We start from the raw sequence: 16,078 nt of genomic DNA, 5'->3' as shown, positions 1-16,078 counted from the left end.
TCTGAACTCCTCGGTTCGAAACTCGGTGTTGCCACCGGTCGGCTGGGCACTATCTGACAGGCATAATAAGCAGTGCCTGCAGCAGATACTAATTGGCCACCGTATCTGCAGGGTGGGGGCCGGACTATGTGTGGGTGTGGGTGTGTGGGTGTGTGGGTGTGTGGGTGTGTGTGTGGGTGTGTGGGTGTGTGGGTGTGTGGGTGTGTGGGTGGGTGTGTGGGTGTGTGGGTGTGTGGGTGGGTGGGTGGGTGGGTGGGAGGGAGGGACTGATTGGTGGGAAGAGACCCTGTGCAGAATGCAGGGGAGAGAAGAGGAGGGCTGTGCAGCCTCTGCTGGCTGGTTTAAGGCACCTGCAGAATAAAGGTATGGCTCACGGAGCAGAATAGCGTCCATTTCTAACACTCCATTTCTAGCAGCATTGACTGCCTGGATGTTGGATGGGCATGTGATAGTACAGCTGGTCCTCAGTCAGGGCAGGGGTTTGCAGCAATGGAGGAAGTTTCACTTGAGAACTGGAAATGACTAGCTTGCAAGGAAAAAGAGAAAATGCCGAAAATACTGTATTTATTAACTAATCTCAGCCAAAAGGGTGTTACAAAAGACTAATTGTGCACATGTCTCAATTTCTCTTTTATGTAATTTGGTGAGGGTGCCCAAACCTTTGCATACAACTGTATTACCAACTAATATGTGACACTTAATTGTAGAAGTGATTAGTTATTCAGTAGCAGTTATTTTATCTTATATAACAGTTATATAATTCAGTCAAATTGATCTAAACCCATCGTTATACTGCACATTCTTGCAAAAGGAGAAAAAAATGAAGAGTGAATCTGATCTGAAGTAAAATGTATGTGTGTTTGCAGACAACAAGAACAATACCATTAGCATAAGGCAGCTCAGTCAGTAGGGAGATTACCTCATTAATCTTGGTTACCCTGGATATATACAGCCGAGCTCAGAGAAACAACAGCAGACGCAGTGCAAGAAGGAAAACCATCGCACGATTGTTGCAGAATTAATGGATACCAGGTCTAACAGCAAAGAACTCCAGTTTATACTTTAGATTACTAAAACCAACCAAGGTTTACAGAGTGTGGACAAAATAATAGAAACAGCACATCGGAGAGCTTTGGTGTAAAGCAACTACATCATAATTACAAACAAATCTGCTTTAGTCTGTTCTGTTTGCTTAGTTTTTAATTAACATCATGCATCATGTTTGTTGTAACAAAAGCTACATGACATGATCAAAAGTTTGAGGACATTTCTTCTAATTAGTGTGCTCTGGTGTTTCAGTCAATTAATTGCTAACAGGTGTAAACATTCAATCAATTATATACAATACATGACATGATACCAACTTTGAGAAAACAGTTACGTAAAGGTCATTTCGTTCCGCAAAGCCAGGTCTGTAAACACATAGTTTGACGAGTTTGGGCTGAACCAACTCCAGTGGCCTACACATAGCCCTGACATTAATTACGTTCAATATTTTTGTGATGATTGCAAACCCGACCTTATTTATCATTCAGAAATGGATCAAAGATGTTCTGAAAGCATGGGGCAGCCTAACACTCCATTATTTCCTTTATATTAACACACTGTTTCGCATTTGTACTATTTTATTTATGTTTCCAGCAGTAGAAACACTGTAAAATCTTGAACAGGTGATGCAATTATGATTATAAAAGTATAAAAGAATCCAGAAAAGGCCCAGCACCTTAAAAGCAAGGATGCTCATATTATGCTCACTTTTACAGTGCATAATATCACTAAAAGATTTTAGGGCGGCACGATGGCTAAGTGGGTAGCACTGTTGCCTCACAGCAAGAAGGTCCTGGGTTCAATCCCCAGGTGGGGTAGTCCGGGTCCTTTCTGTGTGGAGTTTGCATGTTCTCCCCGTGTCTGCGTGGGTTTCCTCCGGGTGCTCCAGTTTCCTCCCACAGTCCAAAGACATGCAAGTGAGGTGAATTGGAGACACTAAATTGTCCATGAATGTGTTCGATATAACCTTGAGAAGTAATGAACCTTGTGTAATGAGTAACTACTTTTCCTGTCATGAATGTAACCAAAAGTGTAAAACATGATGTTAAAATCCCAATAAACAAACAAACAAACACTAAAAGATTTAGGAAAACATGAGAAATCTCTGTGCATAGAGGAACAAAACTGAAAACTGAAAGCCTGAATGCTTATGACCTTTGATCCTGCAATAAAATAGCATGCTTTTGTGGTGAATGAAACCACTTGGGCTTGGGGATACCCTGGTCAGTAAACACATCAGCAAATGTGCATTGATGCAAAAGAGCAATTATGGAAATAGAAGTTCTGAGTTATTTAAGTCAGAAAGGAAAACTACCATCCACGGCTTTTGGAACGCTTTGAAGTTTAAATAACAAAACAGCAAAATAAATAAATAATACAGTTAATCCAGGTTAATACAGGTAAACATAATTAGGAATTCATTGCTTTGGATTTCACAAAATGTCCCAACTTTTTTGTAATTATTTATTTATTTATTTATTAGGATTTTAACGTCATGTTTTACACTTTGGTTACATTCATGACAGAAACGGTACTTACTCGTTACTCAAGATTCATCAGTTCACTAGTTTTAATGTTAAACAGTCATGGACAATCCAATCCAGTCCAATTCACCTCACTTGCACGTCTTTGGACTGTGGGAGGAAACTGGAGCTCCCGGAGGAAACCCACACGCGGGGACATGGGGAGAACATGCAAACTCCACCCGGACTGCCCCACCTGGGGATTGAACCCATGACCTTCTTGCTGTGAGGCGACAGTACTACCCGCAGAGCCATGGTGCCTTCCTTTTTGTAATTAAGATTTGTAAACCTACAAACCACATATCTGGATTTTTTTAATGCAATAAAAACAAGAATCTGTGATTTGTTACTTTTCTTGAACCTCAACTGACTTAAGTATAAAGAAATTACTTTAAAAGTTTTGGTTGAGCAACTTAATTGCATCCACCAAAGTCTCAGTGCAGTAAACACACAGGTTTAGCTCTGCTCTGGTTTTGCTTATTGGCGGCTATCGTAATGTTAGGAAAATGCCACTAACTGCTCTGATTTTAAATTTTGTTAGGAATATTTATAACTTGTTACAAATGTTCGTCCATGTGTGTTTTACTAGTCTTTTAGAACATGAGAAAGTATTTAATCACCCATTGTGCATTTAGGCAAAAGTTGAGTAGAGAAAATCATGCATATCTACACCGGACACATAGTAATGTTTTATCAGACTACAGTTTTTTGGCGTTTCACAGCACAGATTCTTTGTGAACTGCTGCATCTCAGTGATGGATAGAGCATACGCTACCCGAGAATGGAGAAAGAAACCATGCTGATAGAACATTATAAATAACTGAGCAAACTGTGTTACATAACCACCTCCTCAGTGTCTAACACATTAGCTCTGGCTGGATCAACTGTGGTTCCACATGGCCTGATCCTGTGCAGCTGGCCATAACTGGAAGCTTCAGAAGAATGTGTTTCTGCTGTGACTATTGTGATTTTAGTTCATTCATTCATTCATTCATTCACTCACTGTCAGTTTTATCACTGATTCATCCTGGTCAGTGCTGGTTCCTGTTTATTGGGTAGGAAAAACAATGGACAGGTCACCAGTCCATCACAAGGCAGACACACTCACACACTTAGGGCGACTTCTAGTAACTCCAGTTGGTCTGACTGAATGTACTGTACTTGGACTTGTGGGAGAAAACCGGAGCACCTGGAGAAAACCCATGCAGACACAGGCCGGAGAATCAAACCCAGGCCCTTCTTGGTGCCGCCCACCTGGATGCATCTAACATCCAGTATTCATCTAGCATGTTTGTTAGATGGAGCCACACTCAGGAGGGCACAGCAGTCTATCACACTAGTCCACCACCACTAAAATCTGGGTTTGTATCTCCCGTGATGTATTGCTGCCTTGTCCAGGGTATTCCTGCCTTTGTGCATGGTGTTTCCCAGTCAAACCAGACCTGCCACAACCCTGACCAGGATAAAGCGATGAATGAAAATGAAAATTATTGTTATGGCTGCTAAGACAGGTCTAGCAGTAAAGCTAATTCTGCTATGTGTTATCTGCAATCTAGTAAAGCTAATATTTATTTTCTGCACATTACATTAGCAATGTTTAGCTGGAATATATTTATGTGCAGTAGCTACATGCATGAATCAGCATCTTGCAGACGAGAGCTTGATCCATGCATGAAATGGCAATATGGAACTGGAATGGCATTGCGGCTCTCTGGGCTGGTACAGGGCAGAAGGTAGACCTCGGCCATTAGAGGCATGTCGGTGTGTGTTTTGTGCGGCGTGTAAGGGTATAGTGCCAGCTGGAATTTTTTTTCATTTGTCCGGCCAAAGGAAACTGCAAATGTTAAGTTGTATTTTACAACTAGTATATATTGCATACATCATTGTGCAAATAATAATAATAATAATAATAATAATAATAATAATTATATATATATATTTAAGCAATAGAACACGAGTGGGAGTGTGTTATCACGAATAACACACTCGCTTCGGCTCGTGCCTGCAACCAAATCACAGCCGTGATGTTATTCGCGATAACACACGACCTCAAGTGTTCTATTGCTTTTATACAACAGTTTTTACAAAATAAATAAAGAAAATGAATCAAAGAAACCCTGAATTTCATAATAAATATGCTTTAATATTGACAATACCTTCCGCCAAAAAGTAGTTCCACAACAGACATCCCAAGTTGCAAAAACTCATTTCAGGGAGGTAAGAACAACAAGAAGAAAAAGTCAAGAACCTCCGAAGAGAAAAAAAAGAAATAAAAAACATCTCGCACACACCAAAGGATATGGGTGAGAACAGAACTTTTAGCAGCTGCTAACTGGGCTATTAAGCTAACTGTTCGCGTTACAAACACATTAATGTTCCCTACATAGTGCACTAGATTGTATATCGGATAACGCATTCATGTTCACTGCATAGTGCACTAGACAATATATTAGACAACTGATTTATGTTCCCTACACAGTGCGCTAGATTGTATATCAGATAACGGATTTAAAACGTGATCGGGAAACAAAGGCTGTGTCGCCTGCGTGCGCGTTTGTGTACTGGCAACGCGTCAGCGGAGTAATACCATTGTGGTGTGAAAAGACCGTGCTGTTATCACGAATATCAGCAGTTAGAACGCTTCTCAACCAATCAAATTATAAGGTCGGAACTACCTGTTGTATAAATATATATACAGTATATATATATATATATATATATATACATATATATATATATATATATATATATATATATATATATACACTGATCAGCCATAACATTAAAACCACCTCCTTGTTTCTACTCGCACTGTCCATTTTATCAGCGCCGCTTACCATATAGAAGCACTTTGAAGTTCTACAATTACTGACTGTAGTCCATCTATTTCTCTACATACTTTTTTAACCTGCTTTCACCCTGTTCTTCAATGGTCAGGACCCCCACAGGACCACCACAGAGCAGGTATTATTTAGGAGGTGGATGATCTCAGCACTACAGTGACACTGACATGGTGGTGGTGTGTTAGTGTGTGTTGTGCTGGTACGAGTGGATCAGACACAGCAGCGCTGCTGGAGTTTTTAAATACCGTGCCCACTCACTGTCCACTCTATTAGACACTCCTACTAGTTGGTTCACCTTGTAGATGTAAAGTCAGAGACGGTCGCTCATCTATTGCTGCTGTTTGAGTTAGTCATCTTCTAGACCATCAGTGGTCACAGGACGCTGCCTACGGGATGGATATTTTTGGTTGGTGGACTATTCTCAGTTCAGCAGTGAAAGTGAGGTGTTTAAAAACTCCATCAGCGCTGCTGTATCTTATCCACCCATACCAGCACAACACACACTAACACACCACCACCATGCCAGTGTCACTGCAGTGCTGAGAATGACCCACCACCCAAATAATACCTACTCTGTGGTGGTCCTGGGAGAGTCCTGACCATTGAAGAACAGCATAAAAGGGGGCTAACAAAGCAAGTTAGGGTCAGGGCTGTGTGCAGGCCACTGGAGTTTCTCCAAACAAAACTCATCAAACAATGTCATTACAGACTTCACTTTGTACACAGGGTCGCAATCATGCTGGAACTGGAAAAAGCCTTCACCAAACTGTTTTCACAAAGCATATGTTTTATGTATACAACTGAATTCACGAGGGCTCTTTAAAAAGTTTCCGCACTTTTATATTTTGGTTGGAAACGGTGAGGGAGAGAGGAGTAGTAATTGGTCGTGTCTGAGAGACTGAGAGAGCTTATAGTCCAGATTTGGCGCCATCTGCACCTTTTTGGACACTCAAAAAAGCTTTAAGGGGAAGATTTTCATGTGATGATGATGTAAAAGCAGCGGTGCACCAGTGGCTATGCGCTCAACCAAAAACATTTTTTGATTATGGCGACGCTGGACGTTGAAAAAATGCAGTGGAAGGTGACTGTAGAAAAGTGATGTGATTAGTTTTTGAAATTATTAATAAATAGAGTTTAAAAAAGTGCGGAAACCTTTTAAAGAACCCTCGTATTAACCTGTTAGCTCTGGGAGTAAAACTGGGAGTAACACAGGAGTAACACTTGCCCCTTAGTCTACAGCCAGTATAAAATCGGCTATGGTTATAAGTTTGTGATGCAGTGTTCATTTACAGAGTTGACATGTGTGAATGCAATGTGCAAACGTCTTCTCACGCATGATCTCTCTCCACCGTTCCCTCTCTCACTCCTCTCTCACTCGGTCTGTCTACAGTATCTCTGCATGTCTTTATCTCCTCCATTCTCTTCTTGTCATCTTCTGTTCTTCTCTTCCTGTTCCATATCCTCTTTTGTAGCTAGCAACATCTCTATTTTCCCAAGGCTTGTGCGTTCTTCCTCCTCTCTCTCTCTCGCTCTCTCTCCCACCCATTTCCTCTTTCATGTGGAATTCCTTTCTCCTATATTCCCCAAATCCATCCGATAGATCTGAGGGAAGCTTCATTATGTAAGAGAGCAGAGTGCAGTAAAACACTGCTGCAAATCAATGCGTAAATAATTCATCGACACTGCTAAATAAAGCTGGCTAGAGTGTATCCTGCATGCAGATCGCTCAGCCCCGAGCTCACTTTCTCTGCCTCCCTGATACCTATTACATCCACCCAACCCCCCACCTACCCATTCATCTCCTCACCATTCAGCTATTGGAGGCAGATTCTGACTATATGTACAGGTAATTTGGGATTAGATTACTCATGGTGTGATTTACACACCGTCTGTACAAGTAATGGGAGGTCTGTCAAAGCCGGGCACATTAGACGGACCATTACTGAGTGAACAGACCCATTCACACCACTGCATCTGATTAAGCAAAACACACGTTTGGACATGATGACTGTCAATAGATGGATGAGACCCTTTTTGTCATTATCGACAAGTCATTTAAAGCATACGGTTATTTGGGTAGAGGGTAAAAAAATAAAACCAACTGTATATACCATATTGTCCTTATAACTGCACCGTACTGCATGTTACTAACAAAACACAGCAAGCAGACTTGCAGTTTATTCATTATGTTGTGGTATGAGATGCAGGCTAGTATTATTTTGTCTCCTGTAAAGAAACAGCTGAGACTGAATGAAGATGCTTTAATAGTGTGACTAATTACTGCACTACATATGCTTTAGTCAGACATTATGTGTCACATGATGTTGTTTGGGATGTAGCCAGGATGTGCTGTGTAAACAATGTCTGCCTGTCATAACCGTAGATTTAAGCTTGCACGGTTGACAAAGATCACTGGAATAATGGTAAAGTTGTGCCTCAAGGGTGTTGTGAAGCGTAAACTGTTTAGTCTGTGTAGCTTTAGGAGAAATGTTTAAAGTAAATGTGAATAACGACGCTTCACAGCTAACGTAAATGAAAGTCAAAATTTTCAAAGCTACAATCATAAAAAAGTATAGATGTTTGGATTTGCATTGGAACTACATGGTGCACTGTAACCCACCAGTAAGCTGAAACACACCTGGGAGAATCAAATCAAATGGTAAGCATATTTATTTTAAAGATCTAAATCATTTAGCGGGGCGGCACAGTGGCTCAGTGGGTAGCACTGTTGCCTCACAACAAGAAGGTCCTGGGTTCGATCCCCAAGTGGGGTGGTCCGGGTCCTTTCTGTGCGGAGTTTGCATGTTCTACCAGTGTCTGTGTGGGTTTCTTCTGGGAGCTCTCACAGTTCAAAAACATGCAGTCAAGTTAATTGGAGACACTGAATTGCCCTATAGGTGAATGGGTGTGTGTCTGTGTGTGTGTGTGTGTGTGTCTGACCTGCGATGGACTGGCGCCCTGTCCAGGGTGTTACTGTGTCCCCCCCCCCCCGGCGCGCAACCCTAATTGGATAAGCGGTGAGTGACAGTGAGTGAGTGAGAGAGTGAGTAAATCATTTAACTAAAGTTGGATACATTATTTGCAACCCACCTTTCAATTCATTCCAAAGGTGTTCAGTGGTGTTGTGGTCAGGGTTTTGTGCATACCTGTATTCCAAACTAATCAAACCATGTCTTATAGAGCTCGCTTAAGGCTTGTGGACCATACCAGAAAAGAAAAAGGCCTTTTCCAAATTGTTGTAACAAAGCTGAAAGCATGTCATTTATTTTATATCATAAATGTTTCATAATATATCATAATCATACCTGTTAGCTATGGATGTGGCATAAAACCTAAAGTGAATAATTAGCAAGGGTGTCTACATACTTTTGGCAAACCTTTCACGGGGGGAAAACACTTCCAGCCACAAATCCATCCAAAAACCAGCTGTCAGACTGACTCATGTTTCTTTAATTACTCATGTGACTTTTCATTTTTGTAGATTAATGGTGCTACATAAGGAAATAAACAAGTAATTCATTCATACATGAGCTGGTGTGACATTTCAGTTCATTTCTTGCATATGCGTATCGATAATTAATTAATGATTGATTCTAACCAGCAACGTAGTTCAGAACAAATGAAGTCATCATACGTAAGGAGCACGCTAATGATGAATAAATTCACGTTTACATGTACCATTAAATGCTAAAAAGTTGCTTTCATAATGACCTAGCCTTTAGAGGAAATATTGTGCCTGTGTCCTGAGAATAACTCTGGCCCCTCCAGAACTAACACAGTTAATGCCCTAGAATCAAACTCAGTAAAGTAGGCTACTTGGAAATTGGCCCTTTGGGACCCCAAGTATGGAGTGGTTAAGTGGCATCTATGGAACACTAAACTCCTGTCACCAGACTAGGTCATTTTCTACTGCAGCTAAGAGAGCACTGCCAACCACTGACCTGAATGAGAGCAGGTGTAAGGGTGCAGTGGTTTTACTGCCACCTATGATGAGCTTTTCTGATTTTGGAGGGATTTTAAAGAGGCCGCATAATGAAGTTTTATATTGTGGTGGGAAAAAAAAGAACCACCTAGTAATGCACATTCATTTAGTCTATAGCAATATTACGTTGTAGCCTAGTGGTTAAGGTACTGGACTAGTAATCAAGAGGTCGCTGGTTCAAGCCCCACCACTGCCAGGTTGTTGCTGTTGGACCCTTGAGCAAGGCCCTTAACCCTCAATTGCTTAGACTGTATACTGTCTCAGTACTGTAAGTCGCTTTGGATAAAAGCGTCTGCTAAATGCCAAAAATGTAAATGCAATATAGCCTACCAATGATGAATGATATGACGTACACTATATCCAAAAGTATGTGGACACCACTTCTAATAACTGAGTTGAGGTATTTCTGCCACACCTAAATGCTATATGATGTATACAATTAATAATAGGTGATAATTTATATTTAAAGTAGCCTACATGGCAGCAAAATGCTGAAACAGGATGTACATGTCCTCACAAATGTATCTAACTCTGTGGTTCTGTCTGAAAACCCAGTGAGCTCTCTATACAGACCCCATTTTACATCATCCTACACTCGCTCCTGAAAAGAAGGCTGTCTGAATTCCTAGATGCCTTAAAATGCTGCCCACCATGATGCCTTATTTTGAGAGCTTTTCTGACCGAATAAGGAGAGAGCTCCATGTGCTTCCTCACCTGTGAAGGCAATCCCAGCATTCAGTGCGGCACAACTTTTTCACAAAACAGAAACGGAACAGCAAGTTATTTCCAAATGCAAGTCATACTCATTACATTTGAATTCTTATAAATGTGTACAAGTGTAATTTATTTGCAAATTTGTGCTTGTCAGTGACAATCTGACAGTTTTGGTGGTCTCACCACAGCCCATTGGATTAATTGGCCAAAGGCTTACTCGGTTAGCTTAGTAAGCTAACACTGTGGCGGTAGGCAGTTGACGTGATTGCTGTCTAAGTAGGGCGTCTAAATAATCTGCCCTCTAAAGTTTAATGTTAGTTAGAATCCTCTCTACTTAAACAGCTGTCCAGGTAGGCAGTGGGCAGTAAGTTTTCAGACAGACTCTTTGAATGGTGCTGGCCTGAGAATTCTGAGGCTGATCCACCGTAATAAAACATTTTCACTGCTGGTGCTGTAAGGGGCGGGTAAAGAAAGGAGGAAACAGTCAGTAGTTGTCAATGTGACTGTGTGGAGGTTTAGCTAAGCTGTGCTGAGTGAATATCCTGAGGTCTGTGTGTGGGTGAAGGCCATCATGACTCATTACTGTTACTGCTTGTTTCTTTACAAATAGCACTTCTTCTGAAGGTCGCTTTTACCTCTTAAATGGCTTCTTAAGGTTCCTCACAGTCTCAACAGTCCATAACAAAGCAGCATTAAATCTACCTTTACTATTAGAAGTACATGAACTTGCACATGTGGCCTTATTGTAACATATTTAACAACATGTGTAACAGTTGCACTATGTGTGTATGACTACACTATATGGACACACCAATCATTGAATTAAGGTGGTTCATTCAGTCCCGTTGCCATAGTTATATAAAATCAATCACTTAGCCATACAGTCTGCCTTTATAAACATGTGTAAGGCCATTGGTCATTCTAAAGAATTCAAGCATTGTACTGTAACAGGCTGCCATCGTTGCAAGAAGTCAATTTGTAAAATTTCTTCCCTCCTAGATATCCCACTATCAACTGTAAGTGGTATTATTGTGAGCTGGAAGCATTTAAGAATGACAGCAAGTAAATGAAACAGTTCCAAACCTACTCTGGCATTAACATCAGCACAAAAACTGTGCGCCCGGAGCTTCATGGCACGGGTTTGTATGGCCGAGCAGCCGCACACAAGCTCTACATCCTCAAGCACAGGCCAAGCGTGGGATGTAAAGGTGTATAGCACACCATTACTGGACTCTGGAGCAGTGAAAACATGTTCTGTCAAGTGACAAATCTGGGTTTAGCATATTTCAGGAGAATGTTACCTGTCTGACTGCATTGTACCAGCTGTAAAGTATGGTGGAGGAAGGATAATGCTATGGAGCATTAGATTGGATAGGTTGGATCAGGCCTCGGAAGGAAGGAAATCTGAATGCTTCAGCCTACCAAGACATTTTGGATAACTGTATGCTTGCAGTTTGGGGAAGGCCCTTTTTTGTTTCAGCATGACTGTGCACCAGTGTATTTCCATACTTAGGTCCATAGAGGTGACAAAATTAGGTCCATAAAGGCATGGTTGGGTGAGTTTGTGGCAGAACTTGACTGACCCACACAGAGCCCTGACCTCAGCCTCACTGAACACTTGGGATGAACTAGAATGGAGACTGCGAACCAGGCCCTATCATCCAACATCAGTGTTTGATCTCAAAAATGCTCTTCTGGATGAATTGTCAAAAATTCCCACAGGTAGACTCCAAAATCTTGTCAAGAACCTTCCCAGAAAAATAGAAGCTGTTACAGCTCTACTATTATGAGGCATCTAAAACTTTTGCCAGTCTCCTCAGAGTTTGGATGGTAAAGATGTGTGAATGCCTGTGGGTGGAGCTTCAGCTCTGCTGCTTGGCTGATGAAATCAGTCTGTGCATGAGCATGTTGGAAGCAGATACAGCATTTTTAAATGTTGTGCCAAATTTGTAGTTAGTAATGTAACCATATAGAGCCACTGGTTAGCAGTACTGTTGTTTGGTTAAGCAGAGCCTCTGGTTTAGGGAACAGCTGGTGCAATTTAGCGAGCAGTGGTGAAGCGTAACTGCATTGTCTGTTAAACACATGCTTTGTCTTCTGAGAAGCTGTGCAGCTTTCATGTGTGATAATCATTTCATGTTCTTAGTGTACAAATATGCTACATGCATTCCATCCAACATCATGTTGTCAGAATCACATTATGTTAGCACAGTAAGTTAGCACAGGCTACAAAATTAGCTTCATGTTAAGCTTTCTCCAATTATTAACCCATTATTAAAAAAAAAAAAAGCTAAATGTGGCTTTTTGTACCAAAAATGTTGAAATGTTATTTTAAACCTATAGCTTTGCATAATTAAACTGCAGTCTAGCATTTGGAAACCACATTTCATTAAACAGTTGAAATTGACCCACACAGTCATGTCACATTCTGTTTTGAAAGGCTTAATTACAGTAAATGCTTCTTATTTATTATTTTTTTTTTTTTAGGATTTTAACGTCATGTTTTACACTTTGATTACATTCATGACAGGAACGGTAGTTACTCATTACACAAGGTTCATCAGTTCACAAAGTTACATCAAAAACAGTCATGGACAAATTTGTATCTCCAGTTACCTCACTTGCATGTCTTTGGACTGTAGGAGGAAACCGGAGCACCCGGAGTAAACCCACACAGACACTTGGAGAACATGCAAACTCCACACATAAAGGACCCGGACACCTCACCTGGGGATCGAACCCAGGACCTTCTTGCTGTGAGGCGACAGTGCTACCCACTTAGCCACCATGCCGCCCTTAAATGCTTCTTAATTAGCTATTGGATTGTAGACCAGTCAATCAGACCAGATGCCAGTACCTACCACATACTGGTGTACACATATGAACAGTAACACTGAATCAGTTTTGTAAGTCTGTAGACTATAGGAACAATTTGATTCATTCGCATAGATGGACAGTGAAAGATAAAAGCCAGATAATGAGTCAGAAGTTGAGGCATCCAAGCTATTTAAATTTTAATAGATTACACATACACACACACACACACACACACACACATTTGAAGGTCTGTAATACTGACTGAAGCATAAAGCCAGCAAAATAAAATTTCATGACTTGTTTGTGCAAAAAACGCTTGAAAATGTAATAAAATTCAATTAATTTTATATAAACAATATAAGATCTAATAATATTGTTGTGACAATACACTGGTTGACACATGCACCAACCAACCCCACCATCTAAATGATAGCCATTGGTACATGGATGCCCAAACACAAGCTTATAGAACATTTAAAACAAAACCAAGAAATTTTATATGGAATTGCTCCCCTCCCTACACACACAGTCATACTAAAACAGGAAAGAATATTTCACACACTGTTGTGACAAAACTGAAATTATAAACTGTATATTATAGAATACATTTTATATACCTGTTCACAATGAGTGGAATCAATAATAGGATCAGGTTTCCACATACATCAATACACAAGTCAATACTGATACCATGTGTCAAATCTTATAATGGCATGCCAAACAGCTCCCTCTGCCAACCAGCTGTGTTTTTCTAATGCTGAATATCAGAAAAGGGTTTAAGTTTATTAACTCAGGAGTCATTTTCTAGTTTAAGAAATTAGAATCTAAATCAGGGCAAAACAACACGATGCATTCAAATAATCCAGGTTCCTAAGCATACATAGCAAGGTAGATGTCATTATTAATTATGAGAAAATCAAGACATCCTGCAAAAAATGTGGGTATGCCCTGCATGCTCTGCAAATTTAAATACTTCATTATAGTATCATTATAATAAATAGACACATTTGGTACAATTGCAATATGGACACATTAGCAAAAATATATTGTATTGTTTTATCATAACATTATTTATTTTGCATTCTTTCCTTTATTCATTTATTTGAAAGGGTTACAGTACAGTATCATTTTAAATGAAACCAATGGATGATATAGACACAATTCAAAATACTTTGTACTATTTAAATCATGGTCTCATACACAATATTATATAAAGGACACCCTATATACTTATTACATTCACGTGTTTCAGCCAAAATGATTGCTAACGTGTATAAAGTCAGTTTTATAAAATAAATAATACACTTCTAGCTTTGTAACATCATCAGTTTGGGGAAAACTGTACTTTCCTTGTTCCAGCATAACTGTAACCCTGTGCAAAAGGGTCTAAAAAGGCATTCTTTGTCAAGTTTGTTTTGGGAATTGGGATGCATATTTTAAGCCAGGCTTTTTATCCAGCATCAATGCCTAACCTCAAATTCTCCTTTAAATAATCAGGCACAAATTCTCACAGATACACTCCAAATTCTTGTGGAAACCCTTCCTAGAAAGGTGGAGGCTTCACAAGAATGTGTGTGTTTAAGCCCATCTTAATGACTATAGCTTTAGCATGACCATGCAAGCTTTTTAGTATCCATAGCAAAGATAATGATTTTATTATAGAGGATTTTCGTATACTGCATCACCAATAAACATGACAAAAACAGCCAGACATCATAGATATCCTGCAAAATGATAAAGCTCCTTAAGAACCCCAAGAATGCTTATTTGAGGGTTTATTGTTACAGGGTTATTACATACATATAATATGATGTTGGATTGTATGGACACGATCCAATACACACCATCCAAAAGGCTATTCACAATGCCCAATTTAATTCTAATCATTGTGTGTAACTGACCATTCATAAGTCCATCTACCACATGCCATATCAGCACATCAGGCAATCATACCAAGGCAATTTTCAGTATAGGATATTTTAAAACATAATGACACTACTACATGTGAAAAAATCCAACCATATCTCACAGATACCCTGTGAAATGTTTGGGTGATCCCCAAACAGCTGTCGGCCACGTTATGTACTACATAGAGTGTAACGTATTATTTAATACCTGACATACTACTGCGTTTATGTATGGAGTAGGGAGGTATCGAGCTGGAATCCCCCTCCCTCTTTGCATCCCTGCCTTTCTTCAACCAAAAATGCACAACATTTTAAACATACCCCCATAGTTTTGTAGCAGTAAGCGAATGCACAACATATTATTAAACATCTCCTATATTTCTGTAAAGGATGGAGTGGGTAGAGACAGCAGGGCCGTTAGCACCGTGCCAAGCGCAATCCTGCTGCATCACCGCCTCCACACTGAAAGTGCCTGGCTCATCTAGCCATCCATCCAGCCTGGCACTGCACTAAATTAGATTAGATACACAAACCACATCTAGTGCAACCCCGTTCTGCCCGAATCCCTGCGCAATCCAGGCAATAATCGGTGCCCATCAGCATAAGCCGATCAGAGAAAATGCTATTATGAAGCATATGCATCATTTGCGCGTCGTTTTAAACGACGCCCCCGCTGATACACCAGCACGGCCACAACCAAGATACAGCAAGAAACGTTTACCAAGCGATCACTTACATTTCACTATCCGATCGGTTGCGTTGAGGACCATGTCGGCGTTAGACATCTTCCTGGGCGGCTGATGTCTCAAAGCGAACTGGATGTGTCCCTCCTCAGAGAGGAAGCGGCTTTAGGCTCGGTGTGCTGGCGCGGTGGCGAGATGCGGCTGCTGCAGTGGCATCACCAAGGACCAGTTCTCACCCCAAAATCGCTGGACAGGACTGCGCCACAATCCAGCCAAAAGTCTTCCGACACCACAAAGAGAGGGGTGGCTACTGCTGCTGCTGCGGATGGTGCTGATGCTGAGGCTAGGGATGAGGATGCTGCCGCTGCTGTGGAGTGCGGGAGGATGGAGGTACCGGATGGGGAGGGGGCTGGAGAGAGAACGATAGAGAGGGATAGAAAGAGCTCGGGAGAGCCATGAGCTATAGCAGAGAGGGGAACTCCCACGCACCCATTTGAAGGGGCTGCCTGATGCTGCCATCAGGTGGAAGCGAAGGGGGCTTCCCCGACACCAAGACGCGCCA

At 40.9% G+C, this 16,078-nt stretch overlaps 1 protein-coding gene across 1 annotated transcript in view; it reads right to left on the bottom strand.

Moving 5' to 3' along the window:
- Positions 1 to 15,842, bottom strand: part of ppp3ca (protein phosphatase 3, catalytic subunit, alpha isozyme) — a 60,538-nt gene extending 44,696 nt beyond the window's left edge. Inside the window, exon 1 of the mRNA XM_063011116.1 lies at positions 15,570 to 15,842. Coding sequence (XP_062867186.1) covers positions 15,570 to 15,618 — 49 coding nt within the window. The 5' untranslated portion in view covers positions 15,619 to 15,842. The remainder of the gene's footprint in view (positions 1 to 15,569) is intronic.
- Positions 15,843 to 16,078: the final 236 nt, after the last annotated feature.

Source organism: Trichomycterus rosablanca, chromosome 16 (assembly GCF_030014385.1).
Source record: "Trichomycterus rosablanca isolate fTriRos1 chromosome 16, fTriRos1.hap1, whole genome shotgun sequence".
Classification (NCBI taxonomy): Eukaryota; Metazoa; Chordata; class Actinopteri; order Siluriformes; family Trichomycteridae; genus Trichomycterus; species Trichomycterus rosablanca.
The sequence above is the reverse complement of the archived record's forward strand: the minus strand, read 5'-3'. Positions and strand labels throughout refer to the sequence as shown.